Source organism: Dermochelys coriacea, chromosome 5 (genome assembly GCF_009764565.3).
Source record: "Dermochelys coriacea isolate rDerCor1 chromosome 5, rDerCor1.pri.v4, whole genome shotgun sequence".
NCBI lineage: Eukaryota > Metazoa > Chordata > Testudines > Dermochelyidae > Dermochelys > Dermochelys coriacea.
Genome location: NC_050072.1, coordinates 131177820 through 131204475, shown reverse-complemented (window position 1 = coordinate 131204475; position 26656 = coordinate 131177820). Strand labels below are relative to the sequence as shown.

Genomic DNA, 26656 nt, shown 5'->3' with positions numbered 1-26656 from the left:
CCTCTGGTCCATATACATTATACTCCCTCTTTAATTACATTATCACATACTATTTTTTTCCTCAGGACCTTGCCTCAGTCAGTGCACAAGATGGATGGTGCTCACTTAATGAGCAGCTATTCAAAATGTTGTTTTCTACACATGGTTCAATGTATAGCCCCAGGCCTTGTTTACTGAACACTAGTCACACCCTGCTCTGAAGACAGAATTATTAGTTTCCTCAGGGGCTTTTCCATGGAGCTCATCACTGTAGTATTTGATTGCTTCACAAATAGGACTGAATGTATTTGCAGAACTCCCCTGTGAGCCGAGAGAATATTATTATGCCCCTTTTACAGACAGGGAGCTGAGGCACAGAGAGATTAAGGTCAAAAGTATCCACTAATTTTGAGTGCTCAATTTGAGACCCCTAGGACCTGATTTTTCAGAGTGCTTAGCAACACATAGTAGCATTTAATATGTTCACAGCACAGCTTCCAGAGAGTGCAGTTATAGCTGTGAGTGCTCAGCACTTCTGCACATCAGACCCCAGGGTCTCAAGTCAGGCCCCCAGAAAATGAGGAACACCCAATTAGTGACCATTGTGAAGAATTTGGTGTGGGTGACTTGCCCAACATCACTCAGGAAATTAGTGGCAAGGATAGAATCCAGTTCCTCAGAGCAGCATGCAACTGCCATCACCATGATACCCTCCTGTTTCTTCCTTTAGTGTCCTGCCTCTTCTGAGATGCAGATGGTGGAAAGTGTGTTCCCCCCTTCTGGGGTTTGTATGGCAGTCCAGCTGTCCAGCCACTTCCCCACTGCTGGTGGTGGTGGGAGGAGACCCGGGTCCACCCACTACTCAATTTGAGACCTCTTACAGAGCTGATTTCCTGAGGGCAGGTACTCGGCACTTTCTGAAAATCATGGATCTCAAACTGAGCACTGCAAATCCCCACTTACTTCTGAAAATGTCAGCCTTCAGCCCTCCACCGGTGACCTACAAACTCCAGTGATCAACTCCCAGTGATGGATTTGCTCAGCTGATCTGCCCCGGGGAAGGCAAGTCCCCCTGTTGCGTGGCATCCATGAGCATCTGTGCAGCCAGCAATTCCACTTCTCTGTTCATGGAAGTTTTTAGGAGGTCCTAAGTCCTTCCCACACGCTCTGGCTAAATCGAAGCACATGGCCTCATATGATGCTATTCTCCAACTGATTGGTCGATTGAGTTCCGTACAGATTGTGGTGTTAGATATTGCTTGTAATTATTAGAATTGGGAGCACTGGCTGTTGGGAGTCTGAAAGGTCAGGAAACAGGAAGGAGGGGGGAGGAGTTGAGAGGCTGGGAGAAAGCTACAGAGGGTGCAGCAGCAGCTTGGTAAAGAGGTTTCCACTTTGAAAATAAAGTCCTGTTGAAGCTTGTTAGTACCTTGCCTGGTTGATACAACACAGATGTATTTAACCTGCATCCTTGGCTTCCAGAAGAAGCTGTTATATCACCATCCAGCATCACCAAGTCCCTGACTAAAATCCCATTGCATTTTATACATGGTGTCTGGCTGTTTTATATATTCTCTAGTCTGAGTGTGTCATCTCTAAATAGTCTGTTGTATGTTTTACAGATAGTTAGCTAGCAGACGCTGCGATAAACGGGACTAGACATGAATCATTGTTCCTAGCTATGCATTATTCATCGCCTTTTTCTCAGCATTCTGCTAAACCTCTAGCAAATGCTAGCCAAATATAAATAAAAAATTCACATCTACATTGAATATGTATCAAAGATTCATCTCACGTACCCAGTTGCAAGGGATGTCTCCATTTCTTTTTCCTGGTTTTGGGCATTACAGCATCAATTCAGCAAAGCACTCATGCATGTACTTAAAGATAAACATGTTTCAAGGGCTGTGGTAAATGGAATTAAGCATGTGCAATGTAGAATAGCCTAGATTCCAGACAGGCAATGGATATAATGTTTTTGCAAAGTCTCTCTCTGGGCTCCCATCCAACACTTCTGAGCCCTTTTCATGTAATAGTTCTTTGCCTGTAGTTACCTGAACTGATACCAATGCTGGGTTTTTAAATCTATTCTACTAGCATGGGCTTGGTCCTACTTTCTTGGTGCATCCAGAACTCCTCCTGGCATCCCTGGGAATACTTGGCTATGTGCCACAAACTAGGAGCTGTGATTGCTTTGTTCCACTGGAACAATGGTACTGTCAATCAACAGGGAGGAGACTGGTGCATGCAAGAGCAGGAGCATCATGGGAGCTGCCAGAACAACTGCTCACTTGGCTGCATTCCAAGGTGAATACAGAGCCCACATCTCTGCCATGGCTTTCCCATAATAGTACCCTCATTCTCACAGTCATTAAAAAAACCCACAAGAACTCTGGAGCCTGTTTCTGGGTGGCTGGGAAAGGAGAAAAAGAGAGCATGACCCCTTTTTTTTCAATCCCTGGGAGGCATTCAGATACAATGGTGAGGGATGTACAAGTGTCTCAATAGACAGAGGAGTATATATGGCGATAGAGAGATATTATATGCAGGCCTGTTAAGATTGGTCAATGTGTTTCATCATAAAACCCAGTTTTCAGTTGCTTCTAACTTTGCCAAACTTTAACAGTTTGGGCTGAAACTTTCCATGCCAGGTGTTTGCCTCAGGCTGAATTTGCTTGAAAAATTTCAGCCCATACAGATGAGCCATTACCAAGAACAAGGCTAGAAATAGGTTTTGCCCATGTTTAAAAAAAAATCCTGGTGACTTTTTTTCTTTGAGAAGGTTTAACGCACCCATGATTTGGAGCAGACACTTGAAATTTCACAGGGGGGTAGAAAGAAAAGGAGTACTTGTGGCACCTTAGAGACTAACAAATTTATTAGAGCATAAGCTTTCGTGAGCTACAGCTCACTTCATCCGATCCGATCGTGTAGCTCACGAAAGCTTATGCTCTAATAAATTTGTTAGTCTCTAAGGTGCCACAAGTACTCCTTTTCTTTTTGCGAATACAGACTAACACGGCTGCTACTCTGAAACAGGGGGGTAGGTTTGTATCTTCCAATGTGCCTTTTTCCATCCCCATGAAAATCCACCTAAATTTGGCTGTGTTATAAGCCTTTGCAAAATGGCAGTTGGCATGTGCTCAGTAGAGACTTGCTAGGGCTTCTCCACTTCATTCCCTAAAGATTCTGTCCCCACTGAACATGCTACGGGCTGAGGCTGCAGAGGGCTGAGCAGGGCTTTTGGCTGCAGTTGTAGTAACAGTGCAGGGCCTGGACACCAGAACTGAGAGCAAGGAGCCTGTCCCTCCTGAGCTCTCAAAACCCCCATTGCTGAGCTAAGAGTGGAGGAGGAAACTGCCTGATTCCAATGCAGAGAGGCCAAGAGCTGGGCCTTGGGGTGGGGAAAGGTGGGACAAGGAGCCTGAGAGGGTGGAGGCTAGAATAGGAGGGAAAATGAGACGAAGTACTTTGGGTATGAATCTGAGTTGTGCAGTGAAAGAGGCTGTTGTCAGTAGGACCTCGGGTGGACACCCCATCACCACACTGGCATATGAGGGGTTAATAGAGCCCTATTGAGGCTGTGCAGGAGATGCAGCCAATAAGAGACGCTGCAAGGAATAGGGTGAAGAAGGTGCTGGGGCTGTGGGGAGGTGGCCCAGAGAAATGTACTGAGAAGTTGGAGGGGATGCAGCATGTGGCTGCCATCTACAGGGTCACCCCAAAATGGAGGCACTATTGAAACTCCTGGCCTTTGTGTGGCATGAGAATGACGAGTGTATTTCTTACATGGCTTTTTACAGCAGGGCAGTTGCCAATAAGGAAGTGTAGGTATCATGCATACAAGACTGGACCTCCTCATTTACACCAATGTTAGAATCAGGCCCATTAGATGTATTGTCAATGGCCCTTATATTAGTGTAAATGATGTTCTTGACCTCAGATACAATTTTAATACATCTCTTGTTTACATGGTTTGTAGTAATAACTGTCTTTTTAATCCCACTCCCGCGCTCTGGGGGATAACAGGAGGAGAGATTGATCTGACAACAACCTGCTGGCATGGACGTGCTACATATTTGCGATGCGAGAAAGTGGATCTGAGCAGACTGTTCTCTGGTCTTGGTAATTGCAGTTGAATGTGGCGCTCGCCAGGCACAAAGGTGTATGTATGCACCCTCCATGCAGCAGTGGGGTTGTAGTTTCATCCCACTGGAACAGCTCTGTCCTATGGCCCTTAGAGAGCAAGAGGCTCCAAAGTGGGTGAGGAGACAGGGCCATGGACCCCATCCTCATGATGCACTGGCCAGGAGAGCAGCCTGCCAGGGCATAGCTGCATGCCCACTCCCTCTGCATGGCGGGGGTCTCAGAGAGGAATTGTGGGGGACTGTGTTTTTGAGGCACAACTGAGCCCCAAATGAGTAATGAGTGGCAGTAGAAATGAAGATAAATTACCCTCCAATGAAATCCCAACCCCTTTTTAGGGCTGGCCTCAGCTAGTGGGAGTCATGGACTGTTTCCAATAGAAAGAGCCCACAACAGATTAAATGCCCAAAATGGGACTGAGTGCAATGTTAAGGTTCTACGATCAAACACTTCAATGTCATGTCAGGAATTTCCAAAAGTTAGTCACCGTGGCAACATCCATTCAGCCTTTTTAAACAACCCCCTTTCAAACTGAGAACCTCAGAGCTAGATGGGACTCCCAAGGGTCTCCTTGTCTCACCCCCGTCAAGATGCAGGATTTCGGTATAAATATATTTCTATTTTTAATTAAAACTCTAAAGCATCCAGGCTGTCTGTCCAGCAGAGCTAAGTGAATGTTGCCAGGGAAACTCTGGCTCTTAGAACTTCTTGCAACATTAAATGGGGGTGGAGGGAAACCAGCATTTGCACTATGCTAAATTCCTAGTAGGCTTTATGAGGCCAGTGAGACACTGTTGGTAATCAGCATCTAGGAAAACAGGAGTTTTAGAAATGGAGTACCTGAAAAAACACAAAAAGGCAGGGGAAAAAAACCAAGTGTCCTATTTCAGAAGTTAGTGGACTGTTCTAATTTAATCTATGCTGCAATAGTTCTTTATGGGACTGTCTGGTAAGTAGTAAACATGATGCCCCTTCATTAGGTCATCTGTACGGATTGAACCAGGGAGCTCTGGTTAAAAGACATGAGTTGCTCTTCATTGATCCAATGGATTAACTGTAGTAGTGTATCAAAAGTTACAAACTCATAAACCGCAATCCACAATCCAGCCACTAGATGGAGACAAAAATACACAACACCAGCATGTTACACTTAGAATAGCAAGAGCACAGTGTGTTTCGGCTATGCTTCCTCCAAACTGCCCAGTGATACACCCGTTCTGCTAGCCCTACATCACCAAGCAACTACCATTATACAAAGGCTATTTCCTGGTAGAGGAGATGCATTGACTTTGCAGACCCATGGAATCATAGAAGATTAGGGTTGGAAGAGACCCCAGAAGGTCATCTATTCCAACCCCCTGCTCAAAGCAGGACGAACCCCCAAATAAATCCCAGCCAGGGCTTTGTCAATCCTGACCTTAAAAAAGTCAAAGGAAGGAGATTCCACCACCTCCCTAGATAACCCATTCCAGTGCTTCACCACCCCCTAGTGAAATAGTGTTTCCTAATATCCAACCTAGACCTCCCCCACTGCAACTTGAGACCATTACTCCTTGTTCTGTCATCTGCCACTGAGAACAGCCGAGCTCCATCCTCTTTGGAACCCCTCTTCAGGTAGTGAAGGCTGCTATCAAATCCCCTCCCCCGCACTCACGCTTCTCTTCTGCAGACTAAATAAGCCCAGTGCCCTCAGCCTCTCCTCGTAAGTCATGTGCCCCAGTCCTCTAATCATTTTTGTTGCCCTCCGCTGGATTCTGTCCAATTTATTCACATCCTTTCTATAGTGGGGCCCCCAAAACTGAGTGCAATACTCCAGATGTAGCCTCATCTGTGCCGAATAGAGGGGAATAATCACTTCCCTTGATCTGCTGGCAATGCTCCTACTAATGCAACCCAATATGCTGTTAGCCTTCTTGGCAACAGGGGCACACTGTTGACTCAGATCCAACTTCTCATCCACTGTAGGCCCCAGGTCCTTTTCTGCAGAACTGCCGCTTAGCCAGTCGGTCCCAGTCTGTAGTGGTACATGAGATTCTCCGTCCTAAATGCAGGACTCTGCACTTGTCTTTGTTGAACCTCATCAGATTTCTTTTGGCCCAATCCTCCAATTTGTCTAGGTTACTGTGGGCCCTATCCCTACTTTGCAGCATATCTACCTCTCTTCCCAGCTTAGTGTCATCTGTGAAGTTGCTGAGGGTGCAATCCATCCCATCATCCAGATCATTAATGAAGATGTTGAACAAAAAGGGCCCCAGGACCAACCCCTGGGGCACTCCGCTTGATACTAGTTGCCAACTAGACATTGAGCCATTGATCACTACCTGATGATCTAACCAGCTTTCTATCCACCTTATAGTCCATTCATCCAATCCATACTTCTTTACTGTGCTGGCAAAAATACAGTGGGAGACAGTATCAAAAGTTTTGCTAAAGTCAAGGTATATCACATCCACCGCTTTCCCCATATCCACAGAGCCAGTTATCTCATCATAGAAGGCAATCAAGTTGGTCAGGCATGACTTGCCCTTGATGAATCCATGTTGACTTCCTGATCACCTTCCTTTCCTCCAGGTGCTTCAAAATGGATTCCTTGGGGACCTGCTCCATGATTTTTCTGGGGATTGAGGTGAGGCTGACTGGTTTGTATTTCCTCAGATGCTCTGTCTTCCTTTTTTAAAAAAAAATATGGGCACTATATTTGCCTTTTTCCAATCATCCAGAACCTCCCCCAATCACCACGAGTTTTCAAAGATAATGGCCAATGGCTCAGAAAATCACATCAGCCAACTCCCTCAGCACCCTCAGATGCATTAGATCTGGACCTATGGACTTGTGCATGTCCAGCTTTTCTAAATAGTCCTTAACCTGTTCTTTCACCACTGAAGGCTGCTCACCTCCTCCCCATATTGTGCTGCCCAGGACAGCAGTCTGGGAGCTGACCTAGTCTGTGAAGACCGAGGCAAAAAAAGCATTGAGTACTTCAGCTTTTTCCACATCTGTCACTAGGTTGCCTCCCCCATTCCGTAAGGGGCCCACACTTTCCCTGACCTTCTTCTTGTTGCTAACATACCTGTAGAAACCCTTCTTGTTACCCTTTACATCCCTCGCTAGCTGCAACTCCAATTGTGCTTTGGCCTTCCTGATTACACCCCTGCATGCTCAAGCAATATCTTTATACTCCTCCCTAGTCATCTGTCCAAGTTTCCACTTCTTGTAAGCTTCTTTTTTGTGTTTAAGCTCACCGAAGATTTCTCTGTTAAGCCAAGCTGGTGGCCTGCCATATTTGCTATTCTTCTGCACATTGGGATGTTTGTTCCTGTGCCTTCAATAAGGATTTTTTAAAATACAGCCAGCTCTCCTGGACTCCTTTCCCCCTCAATTAGCCTCCCAGGGGATCCTGCCCATCAGTTCCCTGAGGGAGTCAAAGTCTGCTTTTCTGAAGTCCAAGGTCTGTATTATGCTGCTGCCCACCCTGTCCAGACCTGGAGTACAAGAGACCAGAATCTGGACTTTTCCCTTTGCTAAAGCCTGGTTGTATCAAGGAAACCGTGCTTGGTAAACTGTTAAGTGATTTTATTCCTCTAAGAAAGTGTCTTAGCTTGATGTCAGTTTAGAAACTACCCAGCTGAAAGGAAGAACAGTTAGAAGAGCAATGTGTGTATGGAATCAGCCACAGTAAGCTGCAATGCAAGATACTTAGATTGGTCTGTGTGAAAAGTGTGCTTTTGGTAAGCTATGTGGCTAGTGTGTCTTATTTTTAAAGCCATTTGCACAGGATGCAAAACTGCACATGCCTTCCTACATTACAGACCACTCCTAGAAAACAAGCCATTGCATCATAGTGGTCAGGTAGAAGGAATCTGAAATGAATAGAGGTCAGCGTTTGGGACTGGATGCTGAAATGGTTTAAGAGCTGCATATTTAAGACATTTGAAAGTTTGGCCTGATGTGAATGTGGACATTGCACAAACCACGTGAAAAGATGGGGCTTTTGGTGAAAAAAACCCCAGTAAACATACTGATCTCACTCTGCAAAGACACTAACAAGTCAACGGACCAGACCCTCAGCTGGGGTCAATTGGCATAGCACCAGGGAAGATGATGGGGCTTCAATGATTTATGCCAGCTGAGGATTTGGCACATCATACCTACCAGAGGCAGTGCCAGGGGATGGACTATTTTTGCTAGAGTGCCACATTCCCAAGAACTCAGATGGTGACTTCTAGTGGGGAATGGTCTGATCGATTCCCCGGCTTGTCCCCATGCATCCCTTGTGGCTGGGCACTCTAATGCCAGGGTTACCATCCCACACCCCTTTCAGGCCCCTAAGGACTCCACAACAGACTGCCTTGCCTCAATAATATCCCTCCTGGGGGCCAGTTTATTACAAAACCATAGTGACAATAATCCATAATAAATTCCCCAAAATATAGTCCATTTATCACCCCCAGGGCATACAACCCTTAACATCCCATGACATCTAGTCCATTGGCATAGCAGGAACACCCACTGCTGGGAGTTCACCCTCACCAAGGGAGCCTCCATCATCTCCCCATTCCTCTTCCAGCTCACCAGCATGGAGGTATCAGTGGGTAAGCCCCACCACTGTTGCCTGGCCTACAGCCCTTACTTCTGTCTTGGAAGTCAGAAGGCAACCTCCTCTGCTCTTCTGCTGCCTTCAGTGCCCTCTGGACCTGGCTTTTTGGCTTGGGGGGGGAGGAGATTAGGCAGCTAGCAAACCCCTCTGTTGTTCTTCAGCATTCCTCCAGAAACCTCCTATAGCTTCTTCAGGGGGTCTCCTCCCTCTCAGAGTCTCCCTGATTCTTTACAGCTCCAGATGCTGCCCCACCCTCTTGATTCACCACCAGGAGCACTGGTTCTGGTACAGGGGAGCTGGACCTGCTTCATTGAAAGGGGCCAGCCACCATCTGACAGACTGATTGGGTTTACCTCTGCAGTACCTTTTTGTGGACCATCAGGGCATAACTCACCCAGCACAGATCTCGACTGCTAGGTTCACCATCTCCTGCAAGGTCCATGTAATGGTGTGGCACATACCTCTCATGAGCAGCCCCTTCTGGTAACGTGTCTGCAGTCTTTAAATAGTCCTGGCCCTGGTATCAGGCCATACCTCCAGGGCTTCCTCCCTAGAGGCAACAATTTCACCATCTCTGGGCTCCTCTGGCCCCAGCTCTCCAGCTGGGCCACTAAGTAGTTCAGATCCCCTGCCAGGAGTTTATCACTGTCCTTCGCTAGTGGCCTATGGGGGATGGGGAGGACCCAGGTCTGCCCCCTACTCCAGGTCCTGGCCCAGGACCCTTAAGAATAGCAGCCACATGCTACCATGTCCCTTTAATGAAACTGCCTTCATTTCCCTGGGCCACTTCCCCATGGCCCCAGTCTTCACTGATGCTTCACCCTTACCTCAGGGCTCTTCTATGTTCAGTCCCAGCAGACACCCAGGAGCTTGTTTTCACTGTAGTCCCTGCCAGCACTGAGCTGTCCATGGTGCTGGGAACATCACCTGAACTCTAGCTCCAGCAAAGAGCTACCTCTGGTCTGCCCTGCAGCTCCTTTTTATGTGGCCTTCCTGGGCTGTGCTTGGCTGCCTCTGCTGCAGGCACTCTAAGTGGCTTGAAGGACTCTACTGCGCCTTTCCAGGGACAGGTGTGGCAGGAGCCTGAGGCCTCCGGCAGAGGGCCTCTGGGCCTAGTCCGCCCCGTCACTGTCCGCCATAGCAGCAGTTTAGCCCTCCAGCCAAGGTACACTTCAGTCCTACCCCTTCCAGGGTGTTGAAGGCCAAAAGAAATAAGGAGAGAAAAAAAAAACTCACCAGGGTTGTCCCATGTGCTCACGGCAGGACCCCACCCGTCTATTCAGGGCTTGTCTTCACAAAGTCAGTACTTTGGCTGGTCTCCCAGGGGCTGATCATCCCTTCCTCCAGGGCCATGTCTACACAGCCCACGGCAGCAAGCTTCCCAGCCTAGGATGACAGACTTGGGGCTAGCGAGGCTCACTCTAGCACTCTAAAAATAGCTGCAGAGAGAAAGCTTTGAAGTTGTGTCTGGGGCTCCGAGCTCCAACCCAAGCCACAACTTCAAAGCACTTCTGCACAGCTATTTTTAGAGTGCTAGCACGAGCCCTGTTACCAAAGTCTGTCAATCCAGGCCAGGAGGTTGGCTGCTGCAGGCTGTGTAGATGCACCCAAGAGATTCGGCCAGCAAGCTACCTGGTCAGCCCTGAACTGGGCGAGGTCTCGTCTTGTTAATTCCATGCCTGGCTTCTGTTCCAGCTGTAGCAGGATAGGGCCAAACAGGTCCACAAGCTCTTATTAACCCCCTCCTTGCCAGCGTGGGGCTTGTCTGCCGCATCACAGGACTGACAGTAATCCATATGGCTAGTGAGCATGCAGCACTGTATCAGGTAATACCGAAATGCAAATGGGTGAAGATCACAATGGAAACAGGTCCCAAGGAATGAAAAACAGTAGAAGAGCAAAGGTGGGATTTTCAAAAAGCACATACCAGTTCTCCCATGGACATCAGTAGGCTCAGAGCTAAACCAATATTAATTAATTATTTGTACTACCATGGCACCTAGGAGCCAGTGGCTAGATGATGTACAAACATGGAACAAAAGGCCAGACCTTGCCCCTAGGAGCTTATACCCTAAGTATAAACTAGAGACAATAGATAGATACAGACAGACTGATTCATAGATTCATAGATACTAAGGTCAGAAGGGACCACTCTGATCATCTAGTCCGACCTCCTGCACAGCGCAGGCCACAGAATGTCACCCACCACTCCTATGAAAAACCTCACCCATGTCTGAGCTATTGAAGTCCTCAAATCATGGTTCAAAACTTCAAGGAGCAGAGAAGCCTCCCTCCAGTCAACCATGCCCCATGCTACAGAGGAAGGCAAAAAAAACCTCTAGGGCCTCTCCAATCTGCCCTGGAGGAAGACTCCCTCCCGGCCCCAAACATGGCAATCAGCCAAACCCGGAGCACATGGGCAAGATTCACCAGCCAGATACCCAGGAAAGAGTTTTCTATCGTAAATCAGATCCCATCCATCTAATATCCCATCTCAGGGGATTTGGCCTATTTACCCTGAATAGTTAAAGATCAATTACTTACCAAAATCCCATTATCCCATCATACCATCTCCTCCATAAACTTATCGAGTAGAATCTTAAAACCAGATAGATCTTTTGCCCCCACTGCTTCCCTTGGAAGGTTATTCCAAAACTTCACTCCTCTGATGGTTAAAAACCTTCGTCTGATTTCAAGTCTAAACTTCCTGGTGGCCAGTTTATACCCATTTGTCTTGTGTCCACATTGGTGCTGAGCTTAAATAATTCCTCTCCCTCTCCTGTATTTATCCCTCTGATATATTTATAGAGAGCAATCATATCTCCCCTCAACCTTCTTTTAGTTAGGCTAAACAAGCCAAGCTCCTTAAGTCTCCTTTCATAAGACAAGTTTTCCATTCCTCGGATCATCCTAGTAGCCCTTCTCTGTACCTGCTCCAGTTTGAATTCATCCTTTTTAAACATGGGAGACCAGAACTGCACACAGTATTAGGTGAGGTCTCACCAGTGCCTTGTATAACGGTACTAAAACCTCCTTATCCCAACTGGAAATGCCTCTCCTGATGCATCCCAAAACCGCATTAGCTTTTTTCACAGCCATATCACATTGGCAGCTCATAGTCATCCTATGATCAACCAATACTCCAAGGTCCTTCTCCTCTTCCGTTACTTCTAATTGATGTGTCCCCAACTTATAACTAAAACTAAAACTATAACTCTTGTTATTAATCCCTAAATGCATAACCTTACACTTCTCACTATTAAATTTCATCCTATTACTATTACTCCAGTTTACAAGGTAATCCAGATCCTCCTGTATAATATCCCGATCCTTCTCCAAATTGGCAATACCTCCAGCTTTGTATCATCTGCAAACTTTATTAGCACACTCCCACTTTTGTGCCAAGGTCAGTAACAAAAAGATTAAATAAGATTGGTCCCAAAACCGATCCCTGAGGAACTCCACTGGTAACCTCCCTCCAACCTGACAGTTCGCCTTTCAGTAGGACCCGTTGCAGTCTCCCTTTAACCAATTCCTTATCCACCTTCTGATGTTCATATTGATCCCCATCTTCTCCAATTTAACTAATAATTCTCCATGTGGCACGGTATCAAATGCCTTACTGAAATCTAGGTAAATTAGATCCACTGCATTTCCTTTATCTAAAAAATCTGTTACTTTTTCAAAAAAGGAGATTAGATTGGTTTGGCACGATCTACCTTTTGTAAAACCATGTTGTATTTTGTCCCATTTACCATTGACTTCAATGTCCTTACTAATTTCTTTCAAAATTTTTTCCAGGACCTTGCATACTACAGATGTCAAACTAACTGGCCTGTAGTTACCCGGACCACTTTTTTTTCCTTTCTTAAAAATAGGAACTATATTAGCAATTCTCCAATCATTCGGTACTATTCCTGAGTTTACAGATTCATTAAAATTCTTGCTAATGGGCTTGCAATTTCAGGTGCCAATTCCTTTAATATTCTTGGATGAAGATTATCTGGGCCCCCCGATTTAGTCCCATTAAGCTGTTTCAGTTTCGCTTCTACCTCTGATATGGTAATATCTACCTCTATATCCTCCTTCCCATTTGTGAGGCTACCATTATCCCCAATCCTCTTTAGCCTTATTAAAGACTGAGGCAAAGTATTTGTTTAGATATTGGGCCATGCCTAGATTATCTTTAACCTCCGCTCCATCCTCAGTGTTAAGCGGCCCCACTTCTTCCTTCTTAGTTTTCTTCTTATTTATATGGCTATAGAACCTTTTACTATTGGTTTTAATTCCCTTTGCAAGGTCCAACTCTACTCGATTTTTAGCCTCTCTCACTTTATCCCTACATCTTCTGACCTCAATTAGGTAACTGATCAGGGAGTATAAGGAGGCAATCCTGGTCACTGAACAGTTTTGAAAATCCTACTCATATTTTAAATCTCTAACTCAATAAATATACTTATGGAAATTTTTGTGACTTAAATCCAGTACATGGAACTGATGACATTGGCTGATCTTAATTTCCTAGCTGGAAGCTTCATACTCTGCCTGATTGTCTCACAGAAGAACCTAATATAATACTCCTCATACACATGTAAGGACACATGTAGGCAGAAATCCAAAAAAAATAACAGATAGCCCTTTGCTAGCCTCTGATGATCACGTTTCAAATCTGGGACTTCTTCCATTACTCAACATCTTATAACGAGTGAGTGCATCAGCTTTCAAGAGTACAGTTCAGTGGGACGGGGCATGTTAATTATGACAGTCAGTTACCTGTTCCAAGTGTCTGTATTATAAAGCTGACGAGTTAACATATGGTGTGACAGTGAACAACAGCATTTTTGACATATTATGACCTAGATAATTCTAGAGCTAAAGGAGTCGGATATTATCTAGATGGTATCCTCACTATGGTAGAAACCACAGAAGTGCACTGGTATAACACAGATTACTGTCAACCCACCACCTTGCAAAGAAAACTAAACTTTCATATTTTCAAACTCATGGACCAGATTCTTAGCTGGAGTAAATCAACATAGCTCTGTTGACTTCATAGAATCATAGAAGATTAGGGTTGGAAGAGACCTCAGGAGGTCATCTAGTCCAACCCCCTGCTCAAAGCAGAACTAACCACCAACTAAATCATCCCAGCCAGGACTTTGTCAAGCCGGGCCTTAAAAACCTCTAAGGATGGAGATGGACTTCAATAGGACTATGCTGATTTACACAAATGGGGGTCTGGCCTAGGGTGTTTAGGACACAAAACTGATGTTGCAGGAATTCACTGGAAAAAGGGCCCAAGCCAGAACCTTGTATCTGAACTTTGGGTATGTTCTGAACTGGATCCAGATCTGAACATTGCAACTTGGGCCTGTTCAGCCAGTTAAGCAAACGCAGGAGTACAGAGAACTAGCATCAATACCCTCATTCATGGATCCACAGGACTGATGCTATGCCCCAGCTTTTACACAGTCTCTTGGAGGACCCCTTTCAGTGTGCCAGATCCCCAAGAGGTCTCACTCTTCCTACAGAGCAGGCCTTGTAGCCTCACCGCCTCCAAGACTGAGCCTCTGGGCTTCAGCACTCGTGTTCACACCATGAGCTCTGCTCAGCAAGTCCAACTGAAGGAGACTCCTGGTCAGAGACTTCTACACTCTTCAGGGACTAATGCACCTCAGCCAGCATTCCCAGTGACACCAGGCAGCATTTTCCAAAACACACAGAGTAGGATTGATGAAAGGTGAACGTAGTCCCTCTGGCCAAGCCAGAGCCATCCGCCAGCCAAGCTGTTAGCGGATTCCATCTCAAGTTCTGTCTCTCTCTGATCCCAGGAGAGAGCAGCCATCCTCTTCCAGATGCCCACTCTTTACCCGCTGCTGGTCACCTCCCAGTCCATTATCTCCGGCAGGGCCATGCTGAGTTCACCACCTCACCCGTTGGAGCCTCCCACTGCTGACTGTTGATTGTTCAGTCATTCCCATGGTCCCTCTGGACCCTCTGTTGGTCTGGGTCAGTTTCAACCAGTTCCTTGAGAACCCCATTCATTTTGGCCCAGAGCGCACTATCAAGACACCTATCACCGCGAGAGCAGACTTAACGCGTTTTTTTCTCACTGGGTAGCAATGCAAACTTCAGAGGGAAACAAACAGGATTCATAAAAATATGACAGAAAATTCCCACTTCATCACACCTGGTAATGGTACCCGGTAATCGCACCAAGCTGGATTTTCCATGGCATTCGTAAACTATGGTGGTGAACTGATTTCTTGTTTGCCTGAGCTGGTAAAGAAAACCCCTCCCTGACTCAACACTTACCACTTGGTAACAACTGGTCATAGGAATGGATAGAAATAGCTGCATGAACACGGTCATTGGCACACTCCTGCTTCAACTGGGATCTTGGAAGGCCAGAGCTGTGACGACTGCTCTGTTGGAATGGGAGCTGCAAACTCACGTAGTTTGCCAAAAGGCAATGAGCAGCTCATTGCAGATGTATCCCACTCTCTGACAAATACAGAATGAGGAAGAGGTATGACACATGGATAAAGGAGATCACACGAGTATTGAGGAAGGAGAAAAGAAACCCTGATAATTGACCATTAATCCTTTCTTATGATCTAGGGACCCAACACTAGCAGAAAGCAAATCTTTTCCTCAGCAGCTCAGTACCAATTTCATATAAAGCCTCTTTGGAACAGAATAGTGCAGATGCTCTTTCATGATTGCCTGTAGGAGTTCAGGCATCCTAGGATAGTTCAAGATGCTAAAGCTCCAGTTTTCAGAGGTGCTGAGAGCCATCTCCCGCTGCAGCCAATGGGCACTGAACATTACTCAGCAGCTCTGAAAGGTCAGGCTTCGAGTGGTCTCACTTCCAGACCAAATGCTATTTCTTAAAGGTAACAAGGTATACGGAGTGTGACAAAGCTCTGTCCTTGCCTCTGTGAGTCCCGCATTTCCTGGCGGATTTCGCTAGCCTCAGAGGCTCACTGTGACCCTCCACGTAACCCTTCTTTCTCTAGAGACAAGGGTCACAGTCTACTGAGTCATTTTCATCATAAGCCAGCGAGGGAGGTGAGGAGAAGTTATCCTTCCTTGCACAGTCTCTGTTGTCTCCCAGTTTCAGTGATTAATCAGGGGGCAAAGGTGGCGGTGGGAGCCCGGGCCCACTCTTTACTCTGGACTCCAGCCCAGGGACCCTAATAGTATCAGCTATGGTAGCTGACCTTTTAGAAACATGACATGTACAATTCCCTGGGCTACTTCCCCCACAGCAGCCCTTACTTCCTCAAGCTCCACTTCACCCTTACTTCAGGGCCTCCTTCCTTGTGCCTGATATGGTGTGTACTACTCAGCCTCTCCAACCGCGCAACTTCCTCCCACAGCTCCTGACATGCCCACCCACCTGACTGACTGGGAGGCTTTTAACGAGTTTCAGCCAGCCCCTGATTGGCTTCAGGTGTCCCAATCAACCTAGCCTTCTCCCTGCCTTCTGGAAAGTTCTTAATTGGCCCCAGGTGTCTTAATTGACCTGGAACAGCTGCCATTTCACTTATCCTGGTACCAGGGATTTGTTGAGCCTGGAGCTAATATATCTATCTCCCACTACTCTTCCATAGCCATCCGGCCTTGCCCCGTCACAGGAGATAAAGGAACTTGGCCGTGTTTCTGAAAAGCACTCCACCTTTCCCACCCACATTCTGAGCCCCTGAATCCCATCCACCAACAGGCTGGATTCTCATTTGACTGGGGACTGTCTCCTGAGGTAGCAGTATGAAGTCCTACCTCCCTCTGATTTCTTCAGTTAGCCCTAATTCCCCTCCATACCCATTTCTTTGGATTGCTGGCCATGCCCCCAAACCATCCCCTGCTGGCATTGCTTTAAGAGCAGATGGTCTGTCCCCATTATTTTGCTATGAAAAGAATGGAAAGATTACTTTGTGATTGAGAAGCTTTGCATCAGTCTCCTAGAACCTTCCTGTAGCAATGCCACTGCTAGCCTGATGGAAAAGGGAGATGCCTTCATCTCCAGACAATTCAGAGGTTTGGCTTTTTCCCCAGCCTGCTGTCTCAGGGCCCTTCTCAGAAGGAATTTGGCAAGAGAGCTAGATATATACTGGGATGTATCAAAACCTGTGTTAAAATGAACAGCTCTCTCTTGCACTTGTAAGGGGTTTACCGGTCCTGCTTGAAGACTAGGAGGCTCTGCAGGGAAGCATGTGAGCTGGGTCAAGCAGCAGTCAGTCTGCAGCCAGCCTATGCCAAGCTGGGGGGAGTTGTGCCTCTCTCTTTCAGCAGCCTGTTTCTCTCTTTCTGGTTTTCAGTTTCTTTGGAGTTATTATTCTGAATCCTAAGAAATAAAATCATGTTACTTTGCAACCTTCCAGCAAGAATATTCATGTTTTTATCTAACGTCTCTGTGTGTGTGCTGTGAACAATATTTATGTAGGGGCCTGGTTTTCAACAAATGCAGGTGTACAGCAGCAGTCCTAACTTGCAGCTGAAATTATTCCATTTACAGTTGCAAACTGGGCAGTTTGGACAAATTGGAAAAAGTTTCAAAGACTTTGGAAAATCACATCCTGCCAATGCGGGAAACCCTTACATCCCCATTTGACAACTGGAAGGGGTTACTGTGTTGCTTCCCGGCATCATTCCCAGCCATGAATGGGTATAAATCCCACAAACAGCACTTTCCCTGTCTTGCTCTCCACGAAGCAGAATCACTCTGCGAGCTCACAGGCCCTGAGGCAGTGGTGAGCTGGAGCCGGTTTGCACCGGTTCGCTAGAACCGGTTGTTCCATGAGGGAGAACCGGTTCTAAAAGGGCTTCTAAATTTAACCTGCCAAAAGTGGCGCCTTAGGCACCGACTCCGTGGGTGTTCCGGGGCTGGAGCACTCAAGGGTAATATTTGATGGGTGCAGAGCCCCCACCGGCAGCTCCCCACCCCGTGCCCAGCCCCAGCTCACGTCCGCTCCGGCTCCTCCCCTGAACACGCCGCCCCGCCCTGCTTCTCCCCCCCGCTCCCCGCGAATCAGCTGTTCGGCAGGAAGCCGGGGACGGCTGAGAAGCAGGCGGCGGCTTCGCGCTCAGGCCCAGGGAGGCGGACTGGAGGGAAGGGCCGCCCGCCCCGCAGCAGCTAACCCAGGGGGCAGGGGCGCAGGGGAACCGCTCCCCGCCCCAGCTCACCTCCGCCTCCCTGGGCCTGAGCGCGAAGCTGCCGCCTGCTTCTCCGGCCCTCCCCGGCTTCCCACCGAACAGCTGATTCGCGGGAAGCCGGGGGGGGCGGAGAAGCAGGGCGGGGCGGCGCGTTCAGGGGCGGAGGTGGAGCGGAGGTGAGCTGGGGCCAGGCGCGGGGCGGGGAGCTGCCGGTGGGGGCTCTGCACCCATTAAATTTTCCCCATGTGGTCTCCAGCCCTGGAGCACCCAGGGAGTCGGCGCCTAAGGCGCCACCTTTGATGTGATCAGTGGGGGGAGCGGCTGCTCCTCCTGCTCCCCCCCCCAGCCATGCTACCCCGCCTCTAGGAGCCAGAGGTACCTGCCGGATGCTTTCTGGGAGCTGCCCCAGGTAAGTACTGCCAGGACTCCCCACCTCGCCCCCCAGCAGGTTCCTCTGGCTCTTAGGGGTGGGGCGCAGTGGGCACCCACTACGGTAGCCCACGAGACCCTCCTGCCCAGTTCTGGGGGCAGTCAGGGGCAGGGGAAGGGGGTGGATGAGGCAGAGGTCTGGGGTGGCATCAAGGAACGCGGGGGGTTGGATGGGGCAGAAGTCCCAGGGAGCAGGGATGGGCCACGACCCCCTCATGGGGTGAGGAGGGAACTGCTTGTTAAGATTTTGGCAACTCACCACTGCCCTGAGGCAAGGTTGAGAATAGACTGTGGATAGCCATCGGGGGGGCCTACAGGGAAATGTTTTTCCAAGGCTGCCAGAGACCCAAGCAGCTGGGTGTTGGTCAAAATTCTGGCTTACTGTTACTAAAAAGCAAGAGAGAAAGAACACTCAGTTCACGGGACTCCCCTACCAGAAACCTAGAGTCTGGCACCAAACCTGTGTTGTTTAAAGCCTAATTTCAGAGGTTATTGTGATGGGGGCTACAGACCCAGGGGGCCACGACTGAAAGTAAAGCTTACAGCCCTAAGAAGGAGGATGCTAAAGATCCTGGACTTGAGAGGAGAGTTTACAGGCCTGGGATGGCACCTGTCTATAGCCATTAAATTCCAAACTTGTAGGCCTGCCATGGAAAGTCTCTGCTGATGAGTTCTCTATAGCTTCCTTTCATATGACTGCTATGATTGTTTCATTAAATACTAAAGTAACTCCTGAGCCTTTTTCTTTGCAGTGCTGAAGCCCAAGGTGTAAACCAATCACTGGGGAAACTCACCAGTGGGAAAACATTTCCTGCCAAAAACGTTCATGAGGGACAATGCCCCCGCCTGCACTGCCTAAGAGCTTGACTAACTGGGGAAGTTATTGCACAGCAAGCTAGGGTGTGAATTTACAGCGCACGAGCTCCCTGTGCAGAAACTTCTATTGCACACAAAGTGCCTTGTCTAACAATAGGTGCTCATGAGCCACCTAAATCTCTCTGGGGTTCTCTGCTCTTTCAGACCTCAAGAGGCCCACAGGAAGGGACAGATGCCTCCGGATTTCCTCCTCCAAAGCTCCCTGCCCCAAGGGCTTGCTGATGCCAACAAACTCAGTGCGGGGGAGGTAGGGAAGTTTCCCTCCTGTGCACCTCAGGAGCCCCACAGAAAGGAGGAACACACCAAAACCCCTGGCCCAAATCCCCAAACTGTAAAATGTTTGTTCTGAACGATGTGACTCACCAAACAGGGCAAAACTTCACCTAATGAAAAAAGCTGACTTCTTACAAAAGGTGTTCTCTCCTGCCCATCAGAAAGGGCTACTGAATCCAAATGGGCCATTGTGGGACATCACAACACAAAGGCTTTGTCACGTGCCCTATCGCACCCATAAAGAGCCCTTGTGCAAAAAAGCTCATCCCATCTCCTTGAATTCTGAAAGAAGGAAATAAAACTAGATGACAAGAATATTTTTCATATCTTTCTCTCATTGCTGTTTGGACTCTCACAGGGCTGGAGCTGGGAAACAGGAAAAGAGATCCCAGGGTCAGGCTGGGTTAGCCCTACAAGACATTCAATGCTGACAGATTACTACAACTCTATCACCTTTTGGAACCATAGACTGTCACTCATTTGTGTCTGTATGTTGCCTGCTTTAACCTGTAAATAACATTCTCATTTATTTTTCTTAGTTAATAAAGCCTCATTTAGTTAATTATAGGATTGGTTGTAAGCGTTGACTTTGGTGTGAGATCTAAAGTACAAATTGACCTGGGGAAGGTGACTGATCTCTTGAGACTGGCAGCAACCTGGATATTTTGTGATCTTTGGTGTAAGTGACCATTTATCACTTAGTCCAGCTTACCTGGGTGGGAAGAGAAATTGGAATGCCCAAGGGGACTGTCTGTGACTCCATGGTAAGACTGGTATAGTGATCCAGGAGTGCACATTTGTTACTGACATGGTGAAATCTAATTATAGAACACATCACCAGTTTGCGGTGTCTGCCCTGAGGTCGGCACTCATGGTTGTGAGCCACTCCAGGCAGTGCGACAGATGCGCTTGGCTTAAGCTGCTCATATTTTGCTGACTCTTCATGTGCAAATTTGCACATCTACTGTGAAGGTGACTGCAGAGAGACTGCAGCCTGAGGTAGCGCAACTGGTCATTTTCCATAGCTAATATTTGCATTGTAGGAATGCGACTACAGCTGCAGCCTCGTTCTCTTTGTGAGACACAAAACATTGCAACATGTCCATACCACTTCCAGTTTGCTTGTGCTTTCAGTGCCAGTTGGTTTTGGACATAGTGGGACTATGGACAGGAAAAGACGATGGATTCATTTTCATGTGGGGGAGCAGGAGAGCTGAGGATGTGACAAGTAGCTTTGCTTTGAGGATGCTGGCAGACATGTATTCTTTTTATCCTCAGCTCCTTCAGGGACTTGGATTCAGAGGCTCTCTTGTTATCTGCACATAGCTGTGTCATTGGCAGCGATGTTAGGTGTGGTCATGGACGGGAAAGGCTTGCTCCCTTTTACTCTCAGTCGAAGACCCAGAGAAAGCACTAGTAGCAATAAAGACAGTGATGGCAGTGAAGCTAGAACAGGCTGGGGTAGTGCATGCAGATGGCATTAGCAAGATGGGCTCAGACTGCAGTTCTGCCCATCACGGCAGACGGGCATTCACAAGCCAAGTGGGGGCCAGCTGGCCAATATAACCTCAGCTTCCAAAGCTCCTTCCAAGTTGGCCAAACAAATCCATGGACCAGGAATTTCTCATGTGCAGCCTGCTTGCCAGGGAGAACAGCTGTGGGGGGATTGTTTGCCTGAAAATCTGCTGGCAGTTGGACAAGGTGTCTGTCACTTAGGCCTGGTCCACACTACAAGATTAGGTCAACACCAGGCAGCTTACATTGACTTAATTACGTCAGCGTCTACACTCGAATGGTGCTTCTGTCGAAGTGAGTGTCCCTGTACACCAAAACAATAACCTCACCTCCACAAGAGGTGCAGGGCTTATGTTGGTGTAGTTAGGGCAATGCAGCATCTACATAGACACTGCATTACTTATGTCGCCTGTCAGCCCTGCCCCCCACGCCCTGCTTCACGGCTGCCCCCACCCGGCCCTGGCACTGGGAGCTGAACTCTTTTGAAAATCTGGCATCTTATCTCTGTCATTAATGTCTGCAAAGGAAGTTAATCGACAGAGTGAAATCCTGGCCCCACCAAATTCAATGGAGCCAAAATGTCACTCTTTGTCTTAATGAAGTTGCGTCTGGGAATTATTCATAAATTTCCATTCAAAGCATTAGCTATCATAGCCTGTTTGTCCCCAGATCTTACAAGCCTGATGGGTTTTATGCTGGATCCTGTGTCTCTTTGATCATTGCAGTCCCAGTCCAATGTGCTATAGCTCACAAGACTCACCATGATATTCCACAGTAGCTTTGTTCAACGCCACTTACTGAAATGCAGTCATTTCAGGCCCATGACTCTCTCCATCTCCCTCGCATTGTAGCTAATCCGTCTGTTCTCTCAGCTAGCTTTGTGCTTACTGCTTCTCCTCTGCTAGCAACAAACGAGAGCAAAGGGCACACAACAAAACCGATTCATTCCTAGTACAAAAGAAGGAGTTTTTAGGTCAAAATGATCATTTGCCCAGCCCATCAGCACAGGGGAATAGAAAGCATGCTGCCCACATTGCCAGTTCCTGTGCAGATGGCAGGGGGACAAGCAGGTTCTGCAGGTCTCCATCCTGTGCTGGTTGGCTGAGAATGATGAGAAATGGGCGGGGCCGTGGATCTGCCACACTCTCCCTCAATGCATGGCCAGCAGAGCTGAGCTAAGGCACAGTGGGGAGTCACCTGGTTCTGCTACGGCCTAGAGCGTAGGGATGAGTCCCAATCCTTCCCTGCACTGCTTTTGGAGCATCCCAGCTACCCACTGCTCCTTGCATAGGGAGAGGCACTAAGTGACAATGTAGCCTCTTAGCAGCCACTCCTCGATCTTGCAAACTCTGTGTAGTCCACAGTAGAGTTTGAAAAGATGTCACATGCCTGCACAAGTGCCAGCAGAGGCAGTGCATGGCCACAGATATGCTTAAGCCCTGGGAGTATTAAGACTGAAACCAATGGGGCCCTTGCCTCCTTACATGCAAAGCTAAAATGGGGAAAAGTGTGTGTGTCTGAGAGGGTATGGGCTTGCGTGTCACCCCCACGCAAACGAGGTGCTATGTTCCTCTCTATGATATGAACCCATAAATTGGTAGTTGTGCAGCCATGTTCTTGGCCTATTGGGCAATCCACTTGACCTCTCTGTGCCTAAGCCTCACCATCTGTAAAATGGCGGTCATGGCACTTATCTCTTTTGCAAAGCATTTTGAGATCTATAGCTGAAAAGCACTAGGTATTGTTAGTATGGATAGAGAATTGGATTTCAGTGTGCTCTGCAACCTGCTTAGAGTTGTGTTTAGACACACAGAGCACCACATCTGTTCTGCATAGTGTCCTCTCGATAAACATCATTTTCACAGTTTGCTGACGTGCCCTAACTTCTGCTCAAGACCAGTATTTGATTAGTCTGTAGCAACAATAGTGACAGCGTTAATCCTCTCCGTTACTGCATGTCACAGGCAGCTGTAGTCACAGCCATCTAATTAAAATGAAAATCTCTGATAGCTTTTGTAGAGAATAAATGTCTTCAAGTAAATAATGGCCATGGCAAATTATTTTCATTGCTGATGAATTATAATGAGTGTGGAATTTTCAAAATTTGTTTTTAAGGCCAGAATGAACTATTACGATCATTTAGTCTGATCTTCATCACCACACAGGTCAGAGATTTCATCCAATTACTCCAGCACCGAGTCCATAATTTGTTGACTGCAATATTTGCATTCATTTACCCTGCAAGTTGGGTTTGGGTTTGATTTTGTCGGGAAAAAACCCACAATATTTTCTTCGGCTAATTAGGTTTTCTTCTCTCTTTTGAAGGATGAGAAGAACCAGGTGCTGATAACGAATGCTTGGCTACAGATGGTGAGTAACTTTGCATCAGCACTGAACAGAAATTGTTGTAACAGGAACTTATTGAATATGATCCTTTGGCAGAAGAACTGTCTGTCATCCTCTATTCTGGGACACAAGTGAATTGAGCTCTTGGAAATATTGCTGAAGGAGGAATGGGGCAGGATTTCCAAAGAAGCGCACAGGTGGAAGGTGCCTGACTCTGATCGGCTTTCAGTGGGAGCTGGGTCCTCTAAAAATCCCAGTTATTACTTCCTTTCAGATCTGAAAATGAAATGATCGGCCATATAATTCTTGTTGTAACTCTGATGAGCTCAGTGGAGTTGGTCCAATGAGCCTTAAGGCACAGATGTTAATAAATGAGGATATAAACATGTTTAGGCATTGAAATTGGAGGGCTGGTTTTCAAAGCTGTGGGCATCCTTCAGTTTCCACTGAAGCCAATGACTGGGATTTCTAAAGGTGCCTCAAATCCTAATGAAGCTGCACATATTGCTTTCTTAAACTCCTTTGAGAATTCCAGATAGTGTCTAAATATGGACTTAAAGGCCTGACTGTAGGACCCAGGGGAAATTTCCAAGAATGCCTAAGCAACTTAAAAGAATAGGCCATTGCAAATCAATGGGACAGACTCATAAACCACTTAGGCGCTTTTGGAAATCTCCTTCTCTCCCATTTTTTTTTAAAAAAAATCCCTTAATTCTTATCTGCCCTATATAACAAGCTATGGCGCCCAAGGTTGTGGTCTGCACAGATCCATTGGATAAGTAAGTAAGTCTGATCTGCAATGAAATGCGTACAAGGAAAGCTCAGAGAGTTGTTGTCCCTGTGCACTATTAATCCTGAATTAATGTTCCAGCGTAGTATTAAGCATTGCTGTGTGGTAGGAGGGATCATTTATTCTTACGCAACATAAAGCTGAGCTTCTGATTCATTGGAGCTGCCTCTTCAAAGCTAAGAGATCACAGGAGACGAATGATTGAACTAACTTTAATGTTACATTAGAAACCATATATTATCTGAATGGAGCAAATGATCCTTCTGCTTGTCCCCCAACTACATTGTAGTTTATGGTCTGAGTGATCTTGGTTATAAAAGAAGAATAACCTAAACTATTCCAGCCTATACTTTTATACTGCTACCATGTTATCATTTTCATACCCTCTTGTGTGCATAGACTTTGGACAGGAGAACCTAGATACTCTGTAGTCTTCAATAAAGAATTTGTATTGATCCCAAAGTTCAGCAAAAATCCAAATCTGGTATTTTGGGTGGGAGAGAGGAAAAGATCATAAACAAATCATTTTGGAATACAGAGTGCAATTGTATGCTTTCCAGGCCAGGCCCTCAGCTGGTATAAGTCGGCATCCACTGATGTAACACAGGAAATAAATATTTCCTTAGAGATTTTTCTAAACAACAAACATGTTAAAATGTAATAGTCCAAATGTTAAGTCATTACACTGTGAGCTCCTCAGTGCATACACCTGTCTTTTTCATTGTCGTCACTTGTTATTAACCCTAGAACAGTAATTATTATGTTATCATTGCTATTGCTAATATTATTATATTTCCAGAGCATCCAAATGTGGCAGGCATACAGAGAGACATTCCTTTCCCCTATGATCCTACATTGTAGAAATGATCAATAACGTTTGTGTCTATATTTTCCTATAGTACTGGATTGACGTTTACTTGTCTTGGGATCAGTACGCATACCCAGGAGTCCAGAACTTACGATTTCCCTCTGACCAGATATGGGTGCCAGACATTCTTCTGTATAACAGGTACGGAAGGTTTATAAGTACTGAGACAAACACTGAGTCAGTTCCTCTGCTGGTGTAAATCAGCGTAGCTCCATTGACTTCAAACAAAGATTATGACAGCTAAGGATCAGGTTTATGGCCTCCAAACAATGGAAACAAACCCAGACAAGTGCTGCAGTACAGTGAAAAGTCTAGATGGAAGCACAGAGTTATCTTAACGATGCTCGTAAAATAGAAATGGCTTGAGGCCCTTGGCCATGGTCTTTATAATGAAAGATTAAGTTATGATTACCTATCTTGTGCTTCTGTAAATAATTATGCCGGTTTCATTTGTTGTTTGTGCTTTCGTAGTCTTCTGGTACAGCCTTATGGAAAATTAGATGATCGCACTTAAAAATATCACAATTCTATATAGCTAAAAGACTACATATAGGGACCGAGAAAGCCCATGAAACTCGATAGAAATAGTCCTATTAGCTTCACTGGGAGTTGAATCAGGCCCTAAGATTGTAAAATAATTATGAATAATTATTCAGTTCAAAGGGAGTGCAGGATGATGCCAGCACGGGAAATAGCCATTAGCCGTTTTGAATGCAAGTTGTATAAAATATCAAGATCCGAAGGGCTGGATTGTTTGATTCAGTTTAGATAAGTATCAAGCAGTCTGGAAGCTTCCCCAAACCTCAACTAACTCCTGAAATTATAGAACTCTAACCCACAAGGTCTGCATACAACGTTGTGCCAATTATTACTATCGGTATCTCTGTAGCACCTAGGAACCCAGCCATTGACCAGGACCCCACTGTGCTAGGTACTGTACAAACACAGAACAAAAAGAAAGCCCCTAAGAGCTTACAATCCAGATCCCTGATCGCTCACTGAGCACCCACAAAGACCCGCCAGGCTTGCCACTATGCCATCTGAGCCCCTGACAGTTCCTTCCTTCTCCAGCCACTTCACTCCTGGCCTACGACTTCTTGCTCTCTTTGAAGAGGAGCTGCGGTTCCAAGCAACTGCTATGCTAGCATCTAGTACCTTCACCTTGAGTAAGGTGCCACTGGGCCAGAAGTTACAAAGGGCCCAGGACCCCCATCATCATCTCCATTGTCACAACTTTGGCATCAAAGGCACTGAACTCTTCTGAAAATCAGGCCATTTCACTTAGTTGCCTAAATGGAGCGGAACTCCTTGCAGCAGCTTTCCCTCAGGGACTGGGGCCATCTGGGGGTTCAGCCACTGTTGAGAGATGGATCCTTTATCCAACTGATCTAAATCTTGAAAGAAGATCCAAAATCAGTTTGGCGTGAGCTAGACATTCCAACTAATGATATTTTACAAAGTTTACCCTCCTGACCTTAATCCATACACCCGCTATTCAGAAATTAATGAGTCCACACAAGAGATCCACTTCCTGGACACTACGGTGCTAATAAGCGATGGTCACATAAACACCACCCTATATCGGAAACCTACTGACCGCTATTCCTACCTACATGCCTCTAGCTTTCATCCAGATCATACCACTCGATCCATTGTCTACAGCCAAGCGCTACGATATAAC

General features: G+C 46.7%; 1 protein-coding gene across 1 annotated transcript in view; it reads left to right on the top strand.

Annotated features, from left to right (window-relative positions):
• The window catches only part of LOC119855826 (neuronal acetylcholine receptor subunit alpha-7-like), a 143777-nt gene that overhangs the window by 38221 nt on the left and 78900 nt on the right, over nucleotides 1–26656 (top strand). Inside the window, 2 exon segments of the mRNA XM_038402610.2 lie at nucleotides 23297–23341; nucleotides 25007–25116. Of these exon segments, the coding sequence (XP_038258538.1) occupies nucleotides 23297–23341; nucleotides 25007–25116 (155 nt within the window).